Source organism: Labrus bergylta, chromosome 10 (genome assembly GCF_963930695.1).
Source record: "Labrus bergylta chromosome 10, fLabBer1.1, whole genome shotgun sequence".
In the NCBI taxonomy this organism is placed as follows: domain Eukaryota; kingdom Metazoa; phylum Chordata; class Actinopteri; order Labriformes; family Labridae; genus Labrus; species Labrus bergylta.
This window is the reverse complement of record NC_089204.1, coordinates 15,555,497-15,568,891: the sequence shown is the minus strand read 5'-3', so window position 1 is coordinate 15,568,891 and position 13,395 is coordinate 15,555,497. Positions and strand designations below refer to the sequence as shown.

At 41.5% G+C, this 13,395-nt stretch overlaps 1 protein-coding gene across 3 annotated transcripts in view; it reads left to right on the top strand.

Moving 5' to 3' along the window:
* Window positions 1-13,395, top strand: part of wdpcp (WD repeat containing planar cell polarity effector) — a 75,625-nt gene that overhangs the window by 32,772 nt on the left and 29,458 nt on the right. For all 3 annotated transcript variants that reach the window (XM_065959695.1, XM_065959696.1, XM_065959694.1), the window contains 5 exons: window positions 91-161; window positions 1,435-1,494; window positions 2,220-2,334; window positions 7,982-8,118; window positions 11,161-11,352. In XM_065959695.1, the coding sequence (XP_065815767.1) occupies window positions 91-161; window positions 1,435-1,494; window positions 2,220-2,334; window positions 7,982-8,118; window positions 11,161-11,352 (575 nt within the window). The remainder of the gene's footprint in view (window positions 1-90; window positions 162-1,434; window positions 1,495-2,219; window positions 2,335-7,981; window positions 8,119-11,160; window positions 11,353-13,395) is intronic.

Genomic DNA, 13,395 nt, shown 5'->3' with positions numbered 1-13,395 from the left:
TCTTTAGCAAGAAAAATAATTTCTCCTATGTCTGTGTTCAAACTTCCAGTCACATGATCTTTAGGTTTTTCTCGTGTTGTTCCCTCATAGCTCGAGGCTTCTCATGGACCCCCAAGAACCGCAGACCAGAGAAGCTTCGTGATTCGCTGAAGGAGTTTGAGGTACCCGCCTCCTCTGTGAAACCTTCTCCCAACTCCCCTCCCAGCCTCCCCCTCTTGTCTTCTTCCTCCCTCTGGGGATTTTCTGAGTTTTCCCTTTCCGAAACGGCCGATTGATTAACAAATAGGGGCATTCTCTCTCTTTTCTCCCTCTCCCTTCACTCTCCCTGTCGCTCCCGTTTGTTCTCCTCTCTCTCTTCTCCTCTGTCATCACCTCGCTTTCGGCTGAGCTCTGTCATCGAGGGGGATATTTGAGGGGATCAGGGGGATGCAGGCTGCCCCCTCGTCTCTTTTCTTCCTCCCTCCTTCTCTTCCTCCTCCTTCCCTTCCCTTCCTCTCCCCTCATTCATCCCCTCTTCCTCCTCCCCCCCCCCGTACTTGTGGCCGTACAAGCCTAGCTTTGTTTGCTGGAACCTGCCTGTGGATGTTACTCTCCCTCACACACTAACACACACACACTCACGCACAAACACACACTCTCACTCTCTCACACACACATCAACCTCCTTCCTCTCACCCGTAACCATTGTCTGAAACGAGAAACACCCCAGCTCACCTCCACACCCCACCCTCCTCCTCCTCCTCCTCCTCCTCCCCCTTCTCCTCCTCCTTTTTCCGTCCCTCTCTCCTCCCATCCAATCACCCCAGCTGGGTTTGGAATGTGGCTGGAATGACTGACCTTACGCATGCACGCCCACACACACACACGCTGACATGGGCACAGGCAGTACTTACCTGAATCCTCCTTCAACTCTCTCCCTGCCCCCTTGTGAGCAGGAACTGCTGCTGTGGCCACCTGTGGGTGCAAGTGTCTGACATTGTGTATTTTCAGAAATATTCTTGCAACTTTGAGCAACACTGGCATTTCACCAAGATAGTAACTAGATTTGACTCGAAGTATTAGGTTTATTAAAAAAAACAAATTATTACATACGAGACTGAGGTTTTTTTTGTTGATACAAACGTGAGAAAATTAGGTTAAAAAAAACAAGCATTTCAAATGTCAAGTAACATGCACATAATTATAAATATTAACAAAATATAACTGAGCTTACAATACAGTACAAATTACCGTACACATTTTCTTAACTCTTTTCACAAGTTTTGTAGAGGCAAGCAGATGTCACTTCTAATGGTTTATTTACCAATTAAAAAAGAATTATTCACAAAAAATACCACATTTAAAGTTTCTGTACCCAAATCTGTGTTCAGCAACATAACTGCATTATCTCTGTGTGTTGTACTTTTCTTTTGTTTATCGATTGTGTGTATTCAGGAGCTGTTGCAGACCAACACCTGCGTTCAGACCAGATGGAGGAGCAAACATTGCTGCCAGGTACACACCTTTCTAAGCACTAAAAGACACACACACACACACACACACACACACACACACACACACACACACACACACACACACACACACACACACACACACAAGCCTCTTTTTTTTACAGTTCAGAGAGTGGCAGAAGCTGAATGAACCTCCCGTGGTCTGCCCAGAATAGGCCTCCGGAAAAAAGAGCTTTGCTGTTCTGTAATAGAAGTTAACAGGTGATTTCATTATGCCAATTTATTAAAAATTTTTGGGGCTTTTTGTGCCTTTAATGGAGAGATAGGACAGTGGATCGTGTCGGAAATCTGGGAGAGAGAGAGAGTGAGGAATGACATGCGGGAAATGAGCCACAGGCTGGATTCAAACCTGGGCCACCCGCTTGGAAGACTATAGCCTCTATACATTGGGCGCGCACACTAACCACTGCGCCACCACCAGGATCATTACCGGTTTGAGATCCCCGCACCCGAGGCCGCGTGGCCCCTCGGTGCTGGCGGCGGATATGTCAGAAAAACATTTGTCTATATATGCCAAATTTGAATCCAGAAACGTGTGTGTGTGTGTGTGTGTGTGTGTGTGTGTGTGTGTGTGTGTGTGTGTGTGTGTGTGTGTGTGTGTGTGTGTGTGTGTGTGTGTGTGTGTGTGTGTGTGTGTGTGTGTGTGTGTGTGTGTGTGTGTGTGTGTGTGTGTGTGTGTGTGTGTGTGTGTGTGTGTGTGTGTTGCAGGTGATGATGAGCAGTGGAGTCCTGGTGACCATGACCCTTAATGGACCTCAACTTGAACAAGTGTTTATAGACCGAACATTAGTGGGCCGATTACCAGCCAACACTGTGACTGATGGTAAGTTACACACAAACAAATACACACCTACACACACAATGTGTAATAAACAATGTCCATTAAGCAGGCTGGCTGGTGTGAGACATTTCCACCCTTTGTGTTTATTCGTTTAGCTTCTTTTCTTTTTGCCTGGGATATACAATATGCTGTATCTGTGTTGAATGTCTCACTCTTGAATCCAGCCTTGATGCCTGCTGTTATAAAGCCCTCAGACATTTTTGACTGTGGTCGGGGTTACTTTGGTGCTGCTGATGCTAATTAGAGCTGTTGCGTAACCAACACGGCTGTATTGTTGAGATTTTTGCATTCACTGGATGAAATCATGGTTTATATGTGACATAGATTTTCTAAAGGTTCACTGTGGTTTAAGCAGATTTAAGGACACAACAAATCTTTGTTTCAGCCACATAGCTGAGCCACCTATCTCTGCCAAGAGACACACACACACAAACACAGATGTTTTCATTCAAATGTTTAGTATTTCAAACCACAAAAAACCCTCAACCACACACTTTCTCTTACAATTTCAGCACCCACTGTGTGCTTACACCTGCTCACCACACAATCAGCTTGACACACACACACACACGCACACACAATCCCCACTCTCCTTGCCACTTTGTCACGCAATCATTCGCTCACACATGCCCTGCCTCACACAAACGAATAACAGGTGCCACAGGTGAGCGGGGCGACTCTGCTAGCTAATTGCGGGCAAATCCTTTTGTGCTGTGTGTGTCCAGGGGCCTTCCCTTAAGAGCATCCATCAGTGTTTTTCCTCCATCGCGCGTTCCTCCAGGGAGCCCCGCCCCCCCTCACACAGCACTCCCTCGCACCGCAGACCTGGCAGGAGAGAATAAGAGACCGTGGACAGCCGTTGAAATCTGCTAATTATTTCTTTCTTTCTGTATCAATTATTTGTTCATAACACTGCCCTCCTTGCTTCCGTCCGGGTCTCCAGACACCTGATAAAGCCCCCAACATGCACTCACACATATACACACACTTTCTCACATACACGAAGTAGGCACACACTCACACACTCACACACTCACACACTCACACGCACACTCTTGCATGCATTCATATGTATTTACAGAGGCACAGCTGTTTTTTAAAATAAAGACAAGCACTTACTGTATGTACGCTTACATTCACAGGAAGACACACACGTACACACAGACTCCAACACGCACACACACGCGCATGCACACTTACACAATGGCACACATTGAGGCACACAAACCCAGGTACACACACACACACACCCACTCACCTCCCACTGCGCTCCATTCAAAGCCTCAGAGGCACTAATTATTAGAGTAATGGTTGTGAGAGGGTGGTTTCCGGGGATTGTGTGTGTATTAGTGTGTATAATTGTGTGCAGGGTAGGAGGCTGTTCTAACATCTGTCACTTGTTAAATTAGCCTGAGACAATTGGAGCTCCCGACCAGATCACACCATGGAACACATTTACAACGTACAAATACTGCAAGAGTTTTCAATTTCAATCAAGTTGTGTAATGAAGTGTGTGTGTGTTGTTTGTGCATGTGTGTGTTGTTGTGACAAATGCTAGGTACAAGTGCCTTATTGTATTTGCATGAATTTGTATTTAATCTCTAAAATATGATATAGATTTTTAAAATGACGTATAGGCTATACAATATTGACTTACTTAAATTGATTAATCTGCCTATTTCCTTTCCGCTATTGTTCAATTGATGAAGAAAAAGCTTATCCCAACTTTACAATTAAACACCTTTTTTTTTGAGCACCAGTCAGACAACACTAAAAAAACACTGTTTCTGGTTCTGGTTTCATTGTTAAATTGGGAAAGACTAGTTCTACTGATTTTAACTATGCAGGCAAATAAGTAACAGTAAAGTACGAGAGTAAAGGAGATGAGAGAGTAAGCTTTAAATGTGTATTATAATCCATTTTTGATATGAAAAACACAATGCAGGTCTACAATCAAAGCAGAGTTACAGAACATTGTATACATGCATCTCACTGAACGTAGTGATTTCATAATAATCTATTTTTGTCTTAACACATTCAATTTATGGCTCTGAAACAGTCAGATACATCCAACAGAAGTTTAGTTGGTTGTCCTCTTCAGCTGAATGATCTGAATCTGATTCGGGATCCAATGTTTAAAGGATCCTTCCGTAGAAATCTGAGCCTTGATTGGTTGATGAATGGATCTGTGCTTAGAGCGTTTGCTAATGCTGCCACGCTGCAGAATCTAACCGCGTGTAAGCAGCAGAAAGAAGTGTTACTTCTTTCCTAAATGTTTTTATAGACACACAAATATGGTCAAACTTTGACTCTAAGTGTTCATGACACCTTTAATTAAAACAGCATCATGTTGCTGTCAATTAGCAGTATGAATAAAGTTTATGAGACCAACTTTCCTTCAATAGATGAATCATTGTATCCATTGCAGTCTAATCTTTATTGGACTCAGCTAACCACACTGTAAGTCACTGTGCATGACAGAGTTGGGTTTTTTTTTAGGTGATCAAATGTTTTAATTTCCATTAATGGAGGTAGAATTACACATCACAGTAAATCATCAAATTATATATTCCCTCCATTCTTAACCCCTCCCTGCATGACAGAGTTGTTCACATTTTCAGGACAGGATTTGACAACTTTGTAAAACAAAAACGTTCTCAGTCTTTGAATGCTGAAGAAAATCCCTTTACTGATTCCCATGGATTCAGCTGAATGTGAGTCCTGGTCCATATTCTCCTCTCTGAGACATCAAGCTATGGCAGCCAGGTCTGTTTTTGTTTCATGGTGTGACAAAGCAGGAGGCTTACTGTCCTCTCTTAAACTTTGCATCTTCAATGCCTGTTACCTTCCTGTTTCAACCACGAGCTCTGATTGCATCATACGGAGCGATAGATTACATATATTTTACACCATCAAAGTATTACCGGCTCCCTTTGGCTGACGGCTGGGCCAAGCTGCGCATATGCTCCACGATTAAGCATCCTTAAGTGATTTTTCATAGCCGGTTTCATTTACCGTGTTTAAATGTGCTTTGGTTAAGCCCATTGGCCTCTTATGTCAACATGCTGCTGAGGAGATGGCATTAAATGGATTTAGAGGACTGTGTGTGTGCGTGTGCATGTATGTGAAGGAGGCCATGTGCGTACTTTTAACATGTGCTTGGTTATTCTGCTTGTGGGTGTGAATGTGTGTGTTGGTGTGTGTAACTGAGTATGCATGAAGCATGGATGCAGGCTTGAATGTAAAAATGTATATTTATATCTATCTGTGTATGTGTTCTAAGGGCTTGTATGAGTGTGTATGTGTACTCAGTTTGTGCATGTGTGTGTGTCAGGGGGTTGCATCAGGGTGGGTCATAAAGGTCTGGCCCTTAATGCTAAATCAGCCACCTGGTCCCAGATTGGGCCACAGCCTGGATTCATATCCCCTCCTTCATTTTGGAATGAATGGGATTAAACCTAATCCCGTTTATAGACACCCATAGAGATCAATACTAAACTGCATTTAACTTGATTTGTCTGTAATCTATTACAAAGACGCTTACTATTGCATTAAATGTTGTCCGGAAAGCCCAGGCATCATTAATGGGTGTATTTCCTAACGGTTTAAGGTTTGAACCAGTTTTTTTTATTACAAATGCTTTATAATCCAACCGCAGTTTCAGGACAGACTGAGTGGATTGACCTGATTTGAGATGCTAGTTTTTCTGACTTTTCAAGCTGTGTTTCGCTTCCCTTGTGAATATTTGCATATTAATTTGAAATTTTAACACAACAGAATGATTTAAACCCTCACGTTTATAAATACACTCATGCCACGGTTAATTGGCAGTTATATTTCTAAATCTCGGGGTGCAGCCTTACTCGTTCAACTCAAAGTAGGATATCTGAGAGACATGTGTAACAAGCCCCCCCCCCCACCCACCCTCCTTTCCGTTTAATTGGTTTCATAAACAGATTAATTTGAAGGAGAGGGGGGCTTAATTGCTAATCAGTGTTTCCATGCACCTCCTGAAGAGTTGAACAGGATCAAGTGTGTTCTTCTACCACAAAAAGGCCTTAGAGCCTGCTGTACACTAACAGGCGGAGAGAGAGGAGAACAGGGGAGGAAAGAGATACAAAGAATGAAAGAGGCAGGGGAGAGGAGAAGAGATGGTGAGAGTGAGGAGAAGGGGGAAAATGTGTTAAAAGAGTAAGAAGGGGAAAAAAGAACAAGCATGGCATGAAGACACACTGGGGCTGAAATGTGTTTCCTCTAACTTCATACTTATCAGACTAAATTAGATAGGAAAACAGGGATTATAACTTATGTTCATGCTGGATAATGAAGCGATAACATTAAGGAGAAACTCAGACTAAATCCTTTTTTTTCATTGTTTCCATTGCATTAACTAAAAGGTTCAAACTCACGTAAATACATGATGCAGCATTTTTTTTTTAGATGATCCTTCCAAATCACTAATAAAATTTAAATGATTAGTTTGTTAATGGAGTCGATTACATCAAAATGAATCTCTGCCGGGATTAATAACTTACTTGAAGAATCTTCTTTTATTCATCAACATGTTTCTATGTATCCAATATGTGCTAGACATATATATGCTATACATTTTATAATAAGTGAATCTTTGACAAAGATGTTTTTCAAGCGTACGCTGACACCATGGGTGACACCTTTGGCACTAATTGCAGGTGAGATTTCACTTCACTAACGGTAACCTTTTTACTTTTTTACAGTTTATCACTGGTTTCTGAAGTGTCAGTGTCAGTTGTTTTGTCTTTGGTCTTAGTATCCAATAATTCCAAACTTTACAAAGAGTTGAAAAAAGACCATTGCCTCCAACTACAAGTAAACTACTGCTGTGTGATGATGGATGTGCGTGTGATTCTTTTTTCCCCAGCAATGTAAACTTCACATTCAAAGGAATCGGGCAAACACAAAAGTTTTAATACGCTAAGAACAGGTTCATTTACAAATGTCTTAACCCAGTTGGCAAAAAAAAGCGACTTAAGAGACCTTTTTTTTTTTTTTTTTTTTACTTGAAACATTAAATTTTAAAACTCAAAAAACTACATAAAACAACAGCCAGGCCAGAACTCTTGAATGACAACATCTTCATTCTGTCACAATGGGATTTAAGCACCCAAGATTATAAATGCTCAGGCTTTTATTTTTCTAATGAAGTTCATGTAAAACTTGAACATACTGTATTTTATCAATCTTTTATCAATATGAAAGATCGAGGATGAATTTCTGGCTCCTTGCTCTGTTATGCCTCTACTTTTGACAAAGCTTAAGTTTCTCTGCTTTAGGCAGTTACAGACTATACAAAAATGTAAAACATAATCAATGTTTAAATAGTTAGTGTTTTTACTTAATTATGTGTGCAGCATTTTACCTAGTATCCCTGTTTCTATCCTGATTCAAGCTGTTGTTGTTTTATATCTAAAAGATAAAGAAAACAGATGGAAACCTGAATGTGTTGTAATCAGTGAGTAGTGATATTTAATCACAGTTTACTGCTGTGAAGGAGACAGTGAACTCTGTGAGTGTCACCTTAACAATATACCGTTGTTTTCTGTTTTGAGTCATGACATTGAATGAGCAGTGCAATGATGTCATCCCCAGCGGTGCTGAGCGACAGGCTGATTCTGCTGTCCTTCCTGGAGCAGAGCCAAGTGGCTGCAGTCTACCTCAACCAAAAGAACCAGGACACACCAGAGACTGGCAGGCGAACAGACAAACTTTCAGCCTCTGAAATCAAGGTACAGTGGAAGGCATTGATGGAGTGTGCGTCAGTAATGTGTGTGCTTAAAGTGTGTGTGTGTAGCTAGGTTGTTGTTTATAAGAGAGAGAAGTAGACAGTGGCAGAGTCAAAGGAAGAAGATGAAGAGTAAGAGAATAAAACGGGAAATGCCTTTACGTATCATTGTCCAAATACATTTTTGTATCTGTTCAAAGAATGACATTTTCAAAATGTCTTCTATTTCATGTTTGACCACGTGTGTTTGCCGAGGTAGATTAAGCAAAATGAGTAAAAAAATAAACCTATATGGTGCACTTCTGTTACAAACAGCCAAACAGTATGCTAATCATTGTATAAGAGATACAAAATGGTTACCTTTGAACATGCAAAATCTCAAAATCTAATATTTATAAATGGAAGGTTAGCAGGAAAAGATACCTTCTGTGTTTTTGCAGCATTATCTGGGTCTTTGCTACATTATCAACTGTTTCCTGCTGACAGCAAGTTTATAAAACATCTACTAAGAATCTTTTAAGTTATGATAGACTATTTTAACTTGTGATCAGCACCTCAGAGACATTGCTTTTCCAACATTAATATTTTTTGATTGCTGTCTTGGAAGAGGCTACAAAAAGAAGTGGAAATTAGCAAAGACGTTAATGTTGTGTTCAAAAGTCAAAGACACTTGGTCACTTGGTTAGCCATCAAATCTGTCTTAGTGCCCTAAGATCTTTGTCTATCTTTGATACCCTTGAATGCTGTTCATTTGGCTTGACACAATTTTGTGACACAAACTAATGTTTGACTCCCTTTTTATCATAACCACATTCAATGTCAGAATCCTGTGAATAAGACCACAAACGGTGACCTTTAACCCTCTACTTCTTTCCTATTTCTGTCTATAATTCCCTAAAAAAGATTTGTGATCTGATGGAGTTTTTGTATTTTTTTGTAACAGGCATCTGCAGTCTACAGAAGTTTTTCCCTTCCCCTAAACAAAACTACACTGTGTCCTCTGTCACAAGCAAGCTAACAGCTAACCCTGTCATTATCACATTACTGCCAGGCCCTTTAGTTGAGGTGTGTGTGGGTGTGTGTGCGTGTGCATGTTGTCTGTGTATAAAAGCAGTCGTTCCTTCTGTGTGTCTGTCTCCAGAAGCATAGCCCTGATAAGACACCCCACCATCACCACCAACCCCACACAGCCACCCTATATTGTCCAGACCTCTGTCAACGCATGTGCATGTAACCTGCAATATACACACAGGTGCACACGCACGCCCAACTACCCATCCCCCACAACCAACACACACATGCACAACCACATACACAGCGCCCTGGTCCAGTGGGCTAAGCTGGAGAGGGATAGTGGGGGACGATGGGGGGGGGGGGGGGGGGTAAACTAATCCGGCCCACAGAAAGTGGTTTCTGATTATTGCTGACCAGCAAACGCCAGCAAAAAAAAAAAAGGCTTGAAGAGACGGGTAGGGATGGAGGGGCATGCGGGGGTAGATATAGAGTGTGTTATTAACCCCAGTGATTTTCCGATTTTTTTTATTTCTTTTCATCTTTTTCCATTTCTAATCTGTCAGTGATCTGCCATTTAGCTGTTTGGGGGCAACTCTTTGTTCTCTTTATCATCAGATATACTTCCATCTTTTTAATTTGGCTCTGTATTTTGTGTCCAAAGCAAATATTCCCCTCAAGGGGGCAAGAAGGGCAGACATGGACCACTGAACCTTAAACCTGCTCTACTCATACAGTACAGTGTGCCGATTTATTAATTTTTGTGTGTTACTGTGCCTTTTTATTGTAATAATAATAAAAAGTTTTGTATTCTGCTTTGACAACACATTAGGTATTGGCTGCTCCCTTGCACTTTTACAGAAGTCATGAAAACGTGTTCTGTTGTGTGTGCGTACTAATGTGTGTGAATTGACTTGATTGAATCTGGTCACTTGTGTTAGGAAATGTGTGTAAGGCCTATGTAGGTTAAGAGTATGTAAGGCCTGTATGAATATGGGAGTGTGTGTGCTTGTTGACAGCGAGACCTTTAATATCACCATCTACCAAAGTGCTTCTGAAAAGAGTTCTGTTTGTTTAATGTGCATTTTGTGAACTTTGCTATCTACAAAAGTGTATCTTTGACACCATTTACGCCAGTGCTTCTACATGTATGCACATGTGTATTTGTGTGCATACATGCATGCATTCATGTATATGCGTGTGTGTGTCTTTGGGATTGTGTGTGCCCCCCTCAAGCACCACGAGAGCTCATTACTGTGGGTCTCTTTGTTGTGGCCCGTAGAGCGTGGCAGACCTTCCCCAAAAATATGCACATCACTAAAACAACAAGCCTGACAGACCAAAACACACACGCACATTAATAATGGAAGATAAAAAACAACCTTAGACATCAACAATAACAGGATCGGGGAAGGACAGGGGTGGGGGGTGGGGTGGGGGGGGGGGGGGGTATTTGGGGCTACAGATGTGGAAGATATACAGCCCTCAAGTGTTAACACAAATCAGGCATGTGAGTCCAAACCACCTAGGTACACTGAAAACGTCCCCTTCTTCTTAAAAAGTTTTTTTAACTCCATGCTTGTGTCTCTAAGTGTCTATCGTCATACTTCTGACCTTATTGCAAAAATCAGAAGCTCTTTTAGGTGCTTATAGGTGCACCTTAATAACTTATCATTTAGTATTTAGCCTACTTGCACATAGCTCTGTATATATATATTTATTTCTCATTTACTGCATATAGTTCTGTTTACATCTGGTCACTACTGCACATAGTTATGGTTACATCTGTTTACATCTGTTAGTCCGATCACTGTCCACTTATATCTACTTTTTTATATTTTGTATTTTTAAGTTAAGTTTAAGCTCTAAGTTGTATTTAAATTGACACTTTCTATTTAGGTTAAAATGTTTTGTTTACTTGCACTGTTGTTAATTTACTGCTCTGTGTGCCTTTGAATTGCCCCCCCGGGGACAAATAAAGTTTTTTGAATTGAATTATAATCAGTGCATCTGTGTGTTTTGTCTCAATGTCCAGGTAGTCTGTGTAGATGTGAGTGGACAGGGTCGAAGGCTTCACAGACGTGTCGGTCTCAACCGTCTCCAGGATGTGGCACTGGTGTGGTGGAACCTGGACAAGCGCGACGAGGAGCTGTGGTCCTGGACTCCCTCAAACACACCCAGGAACAACGTGGTCCTGCTCAGCTGCTCACCTACTGAAGGCCTCAAGGTACAAACAAACACATATAAAAACTTCTTGCACTGGAGGAACTTTATTATACAGAGCAGTTAAAGCAACCCTGCTTTACAAGGGTTTGCACTGCAAGAACTGTGCAGAGTTGTAGGTCTGAGAACGTGGAATAGAGAGACTTATTTAGACTCATCCAAAACACCAGGAACCCTTAGTGGCATAATGTATGGTGATAGGCGCACACATGATCCAATACCACAGGATGAACCTGCCATCTTTAAATTCTTCTATAACAGCTCATGTTGGTTTCCTCAAAAAATTACTAAAAGCTGCTAAAATGGATTGGAGGTGGAGTCTAACTTTAGGAAGTCCCCATCATTTCATGGTATCCATTAGAAACAAAATAATTCCTACCAATATGTCCTCTATCTCATTGTTGTTTCATATTAAATTGCTATACAAACCACAAACAGGCCTGTGTCACTTAAGGGTTCCTATGGGTAGTGTAAAGGTTAACTTAAAAAAAGCTGGAGGTTATGTGGATCGCCTGGAAGCTCATGATGGGCAGTTCCGCTTTGTGATTACCAAGAACTGTTTGTTCCAGAAATATCTCAACACATGCAAACACAGGACAAGGCAAGGTAAGTTTATTGGGAAAGGATGCACCAGACAATTTATCACTGGAGGGGTCAGGAGGGTCCTGCAGATGTGTACCTGTGAAGTCTTGTGGGTTAACTGGTGAAATATCAGGTGGTGAAGCCATCGGAACCAGCTGTGGGGTTCTACAACTGGAGTATGTTGATATTCCTGGAAATAACTCCAGCTTGTACTTAATGAGTGATACTTGCAGACCTGGCATGTAAATGTCAATTTTTGGTGATTTCAGGATTTCACCACCAGCAATTACATACAAAAATGTATAGACTATGATACAATCTTGTTTCAAGTAACTTGCTGTATAAAATGAGGAAGTGCAATCAATTGAAGGATGTAAGTGTGAAACCTTTACATCAATTGGGGATGTTTAAGCAGTGCTGAGCTTTTGCACTGAAGATGAAGCTAAGGCAGAGGGAACATTTTTTAATCAGTAATAGTAATATCGAAAAAAAAGAGTTCAGCCTAGAACTATTGCATTTTCTCATTGAAATATGTCTGACCATTCTGTCTCACGTGGATCTTCTTTTTGGGAACTTGAGCCAGAAAGAAATCCAGGGCAAGCCTGGAACTCAATGTAAGGTAACATATCCTACCTGGCCCGAGACCATCTTCAAATCTCTCAGGAACAGGACATGGCTGCTAAGACTGCACTATGGCAGAGGAAAAAAGCTAAGCTAATTCTAGCTAATAACCATCACGATTGAATACAGAATATGGAACAAAAGTAAATGAGACAGAACAAACATTAAGTTGTCACACATTTGTTACACTTTTTTATAAACAGCCACTCAGGCTGTTTATGAAATGTGTAACATCTATAGATTGTTTTAAACTTTTCATTGCTCTTTGTAAACTTAAACTCAGTGCACAGATCATGTGGTTAATCTGTGTGTTCGTTTTTCACAGACTCAGGCAACCTCTCACACACGCTCTGCAAAATACACGCGCACAGTGAAAGGCAACAAAGCTGCTTTTTTTTCAGTGGAGACCTGTGTTGTGGTAGATGGGATTGGTGATGGTGTGTTAGTCACCTCAAGGGTGGCACCTCTGTGTTACACCTCCATGCATCACCATATGAAGAAAGCAGGAGCACTAAGCCTTGGTGCTGTGTGAAGGAGAACGCCTCCACATCCACACATGCTCACACACATACACATCATCATGGCCCCTGGCAAAACCCTAACTACAACCCAATTCTGTGTCAACCTAGGATTGGCCTCGTGCCCAAAGCAGATGAAAGATCCCAAATTACCGAACTGGGCTTAACTCTATAGTCCTAGTACCGCGGTAAACATATGCAAAATCTTCTCCGCACCAGGGAGAGAGAGGGAGAGTCTGCAAGAAGGAGGAAAGATGAGCGTTACCAATCGCATGCTAGGAAAACAAATTCACATATGGGAGCTGGGGGGGATTACTTGAATATTG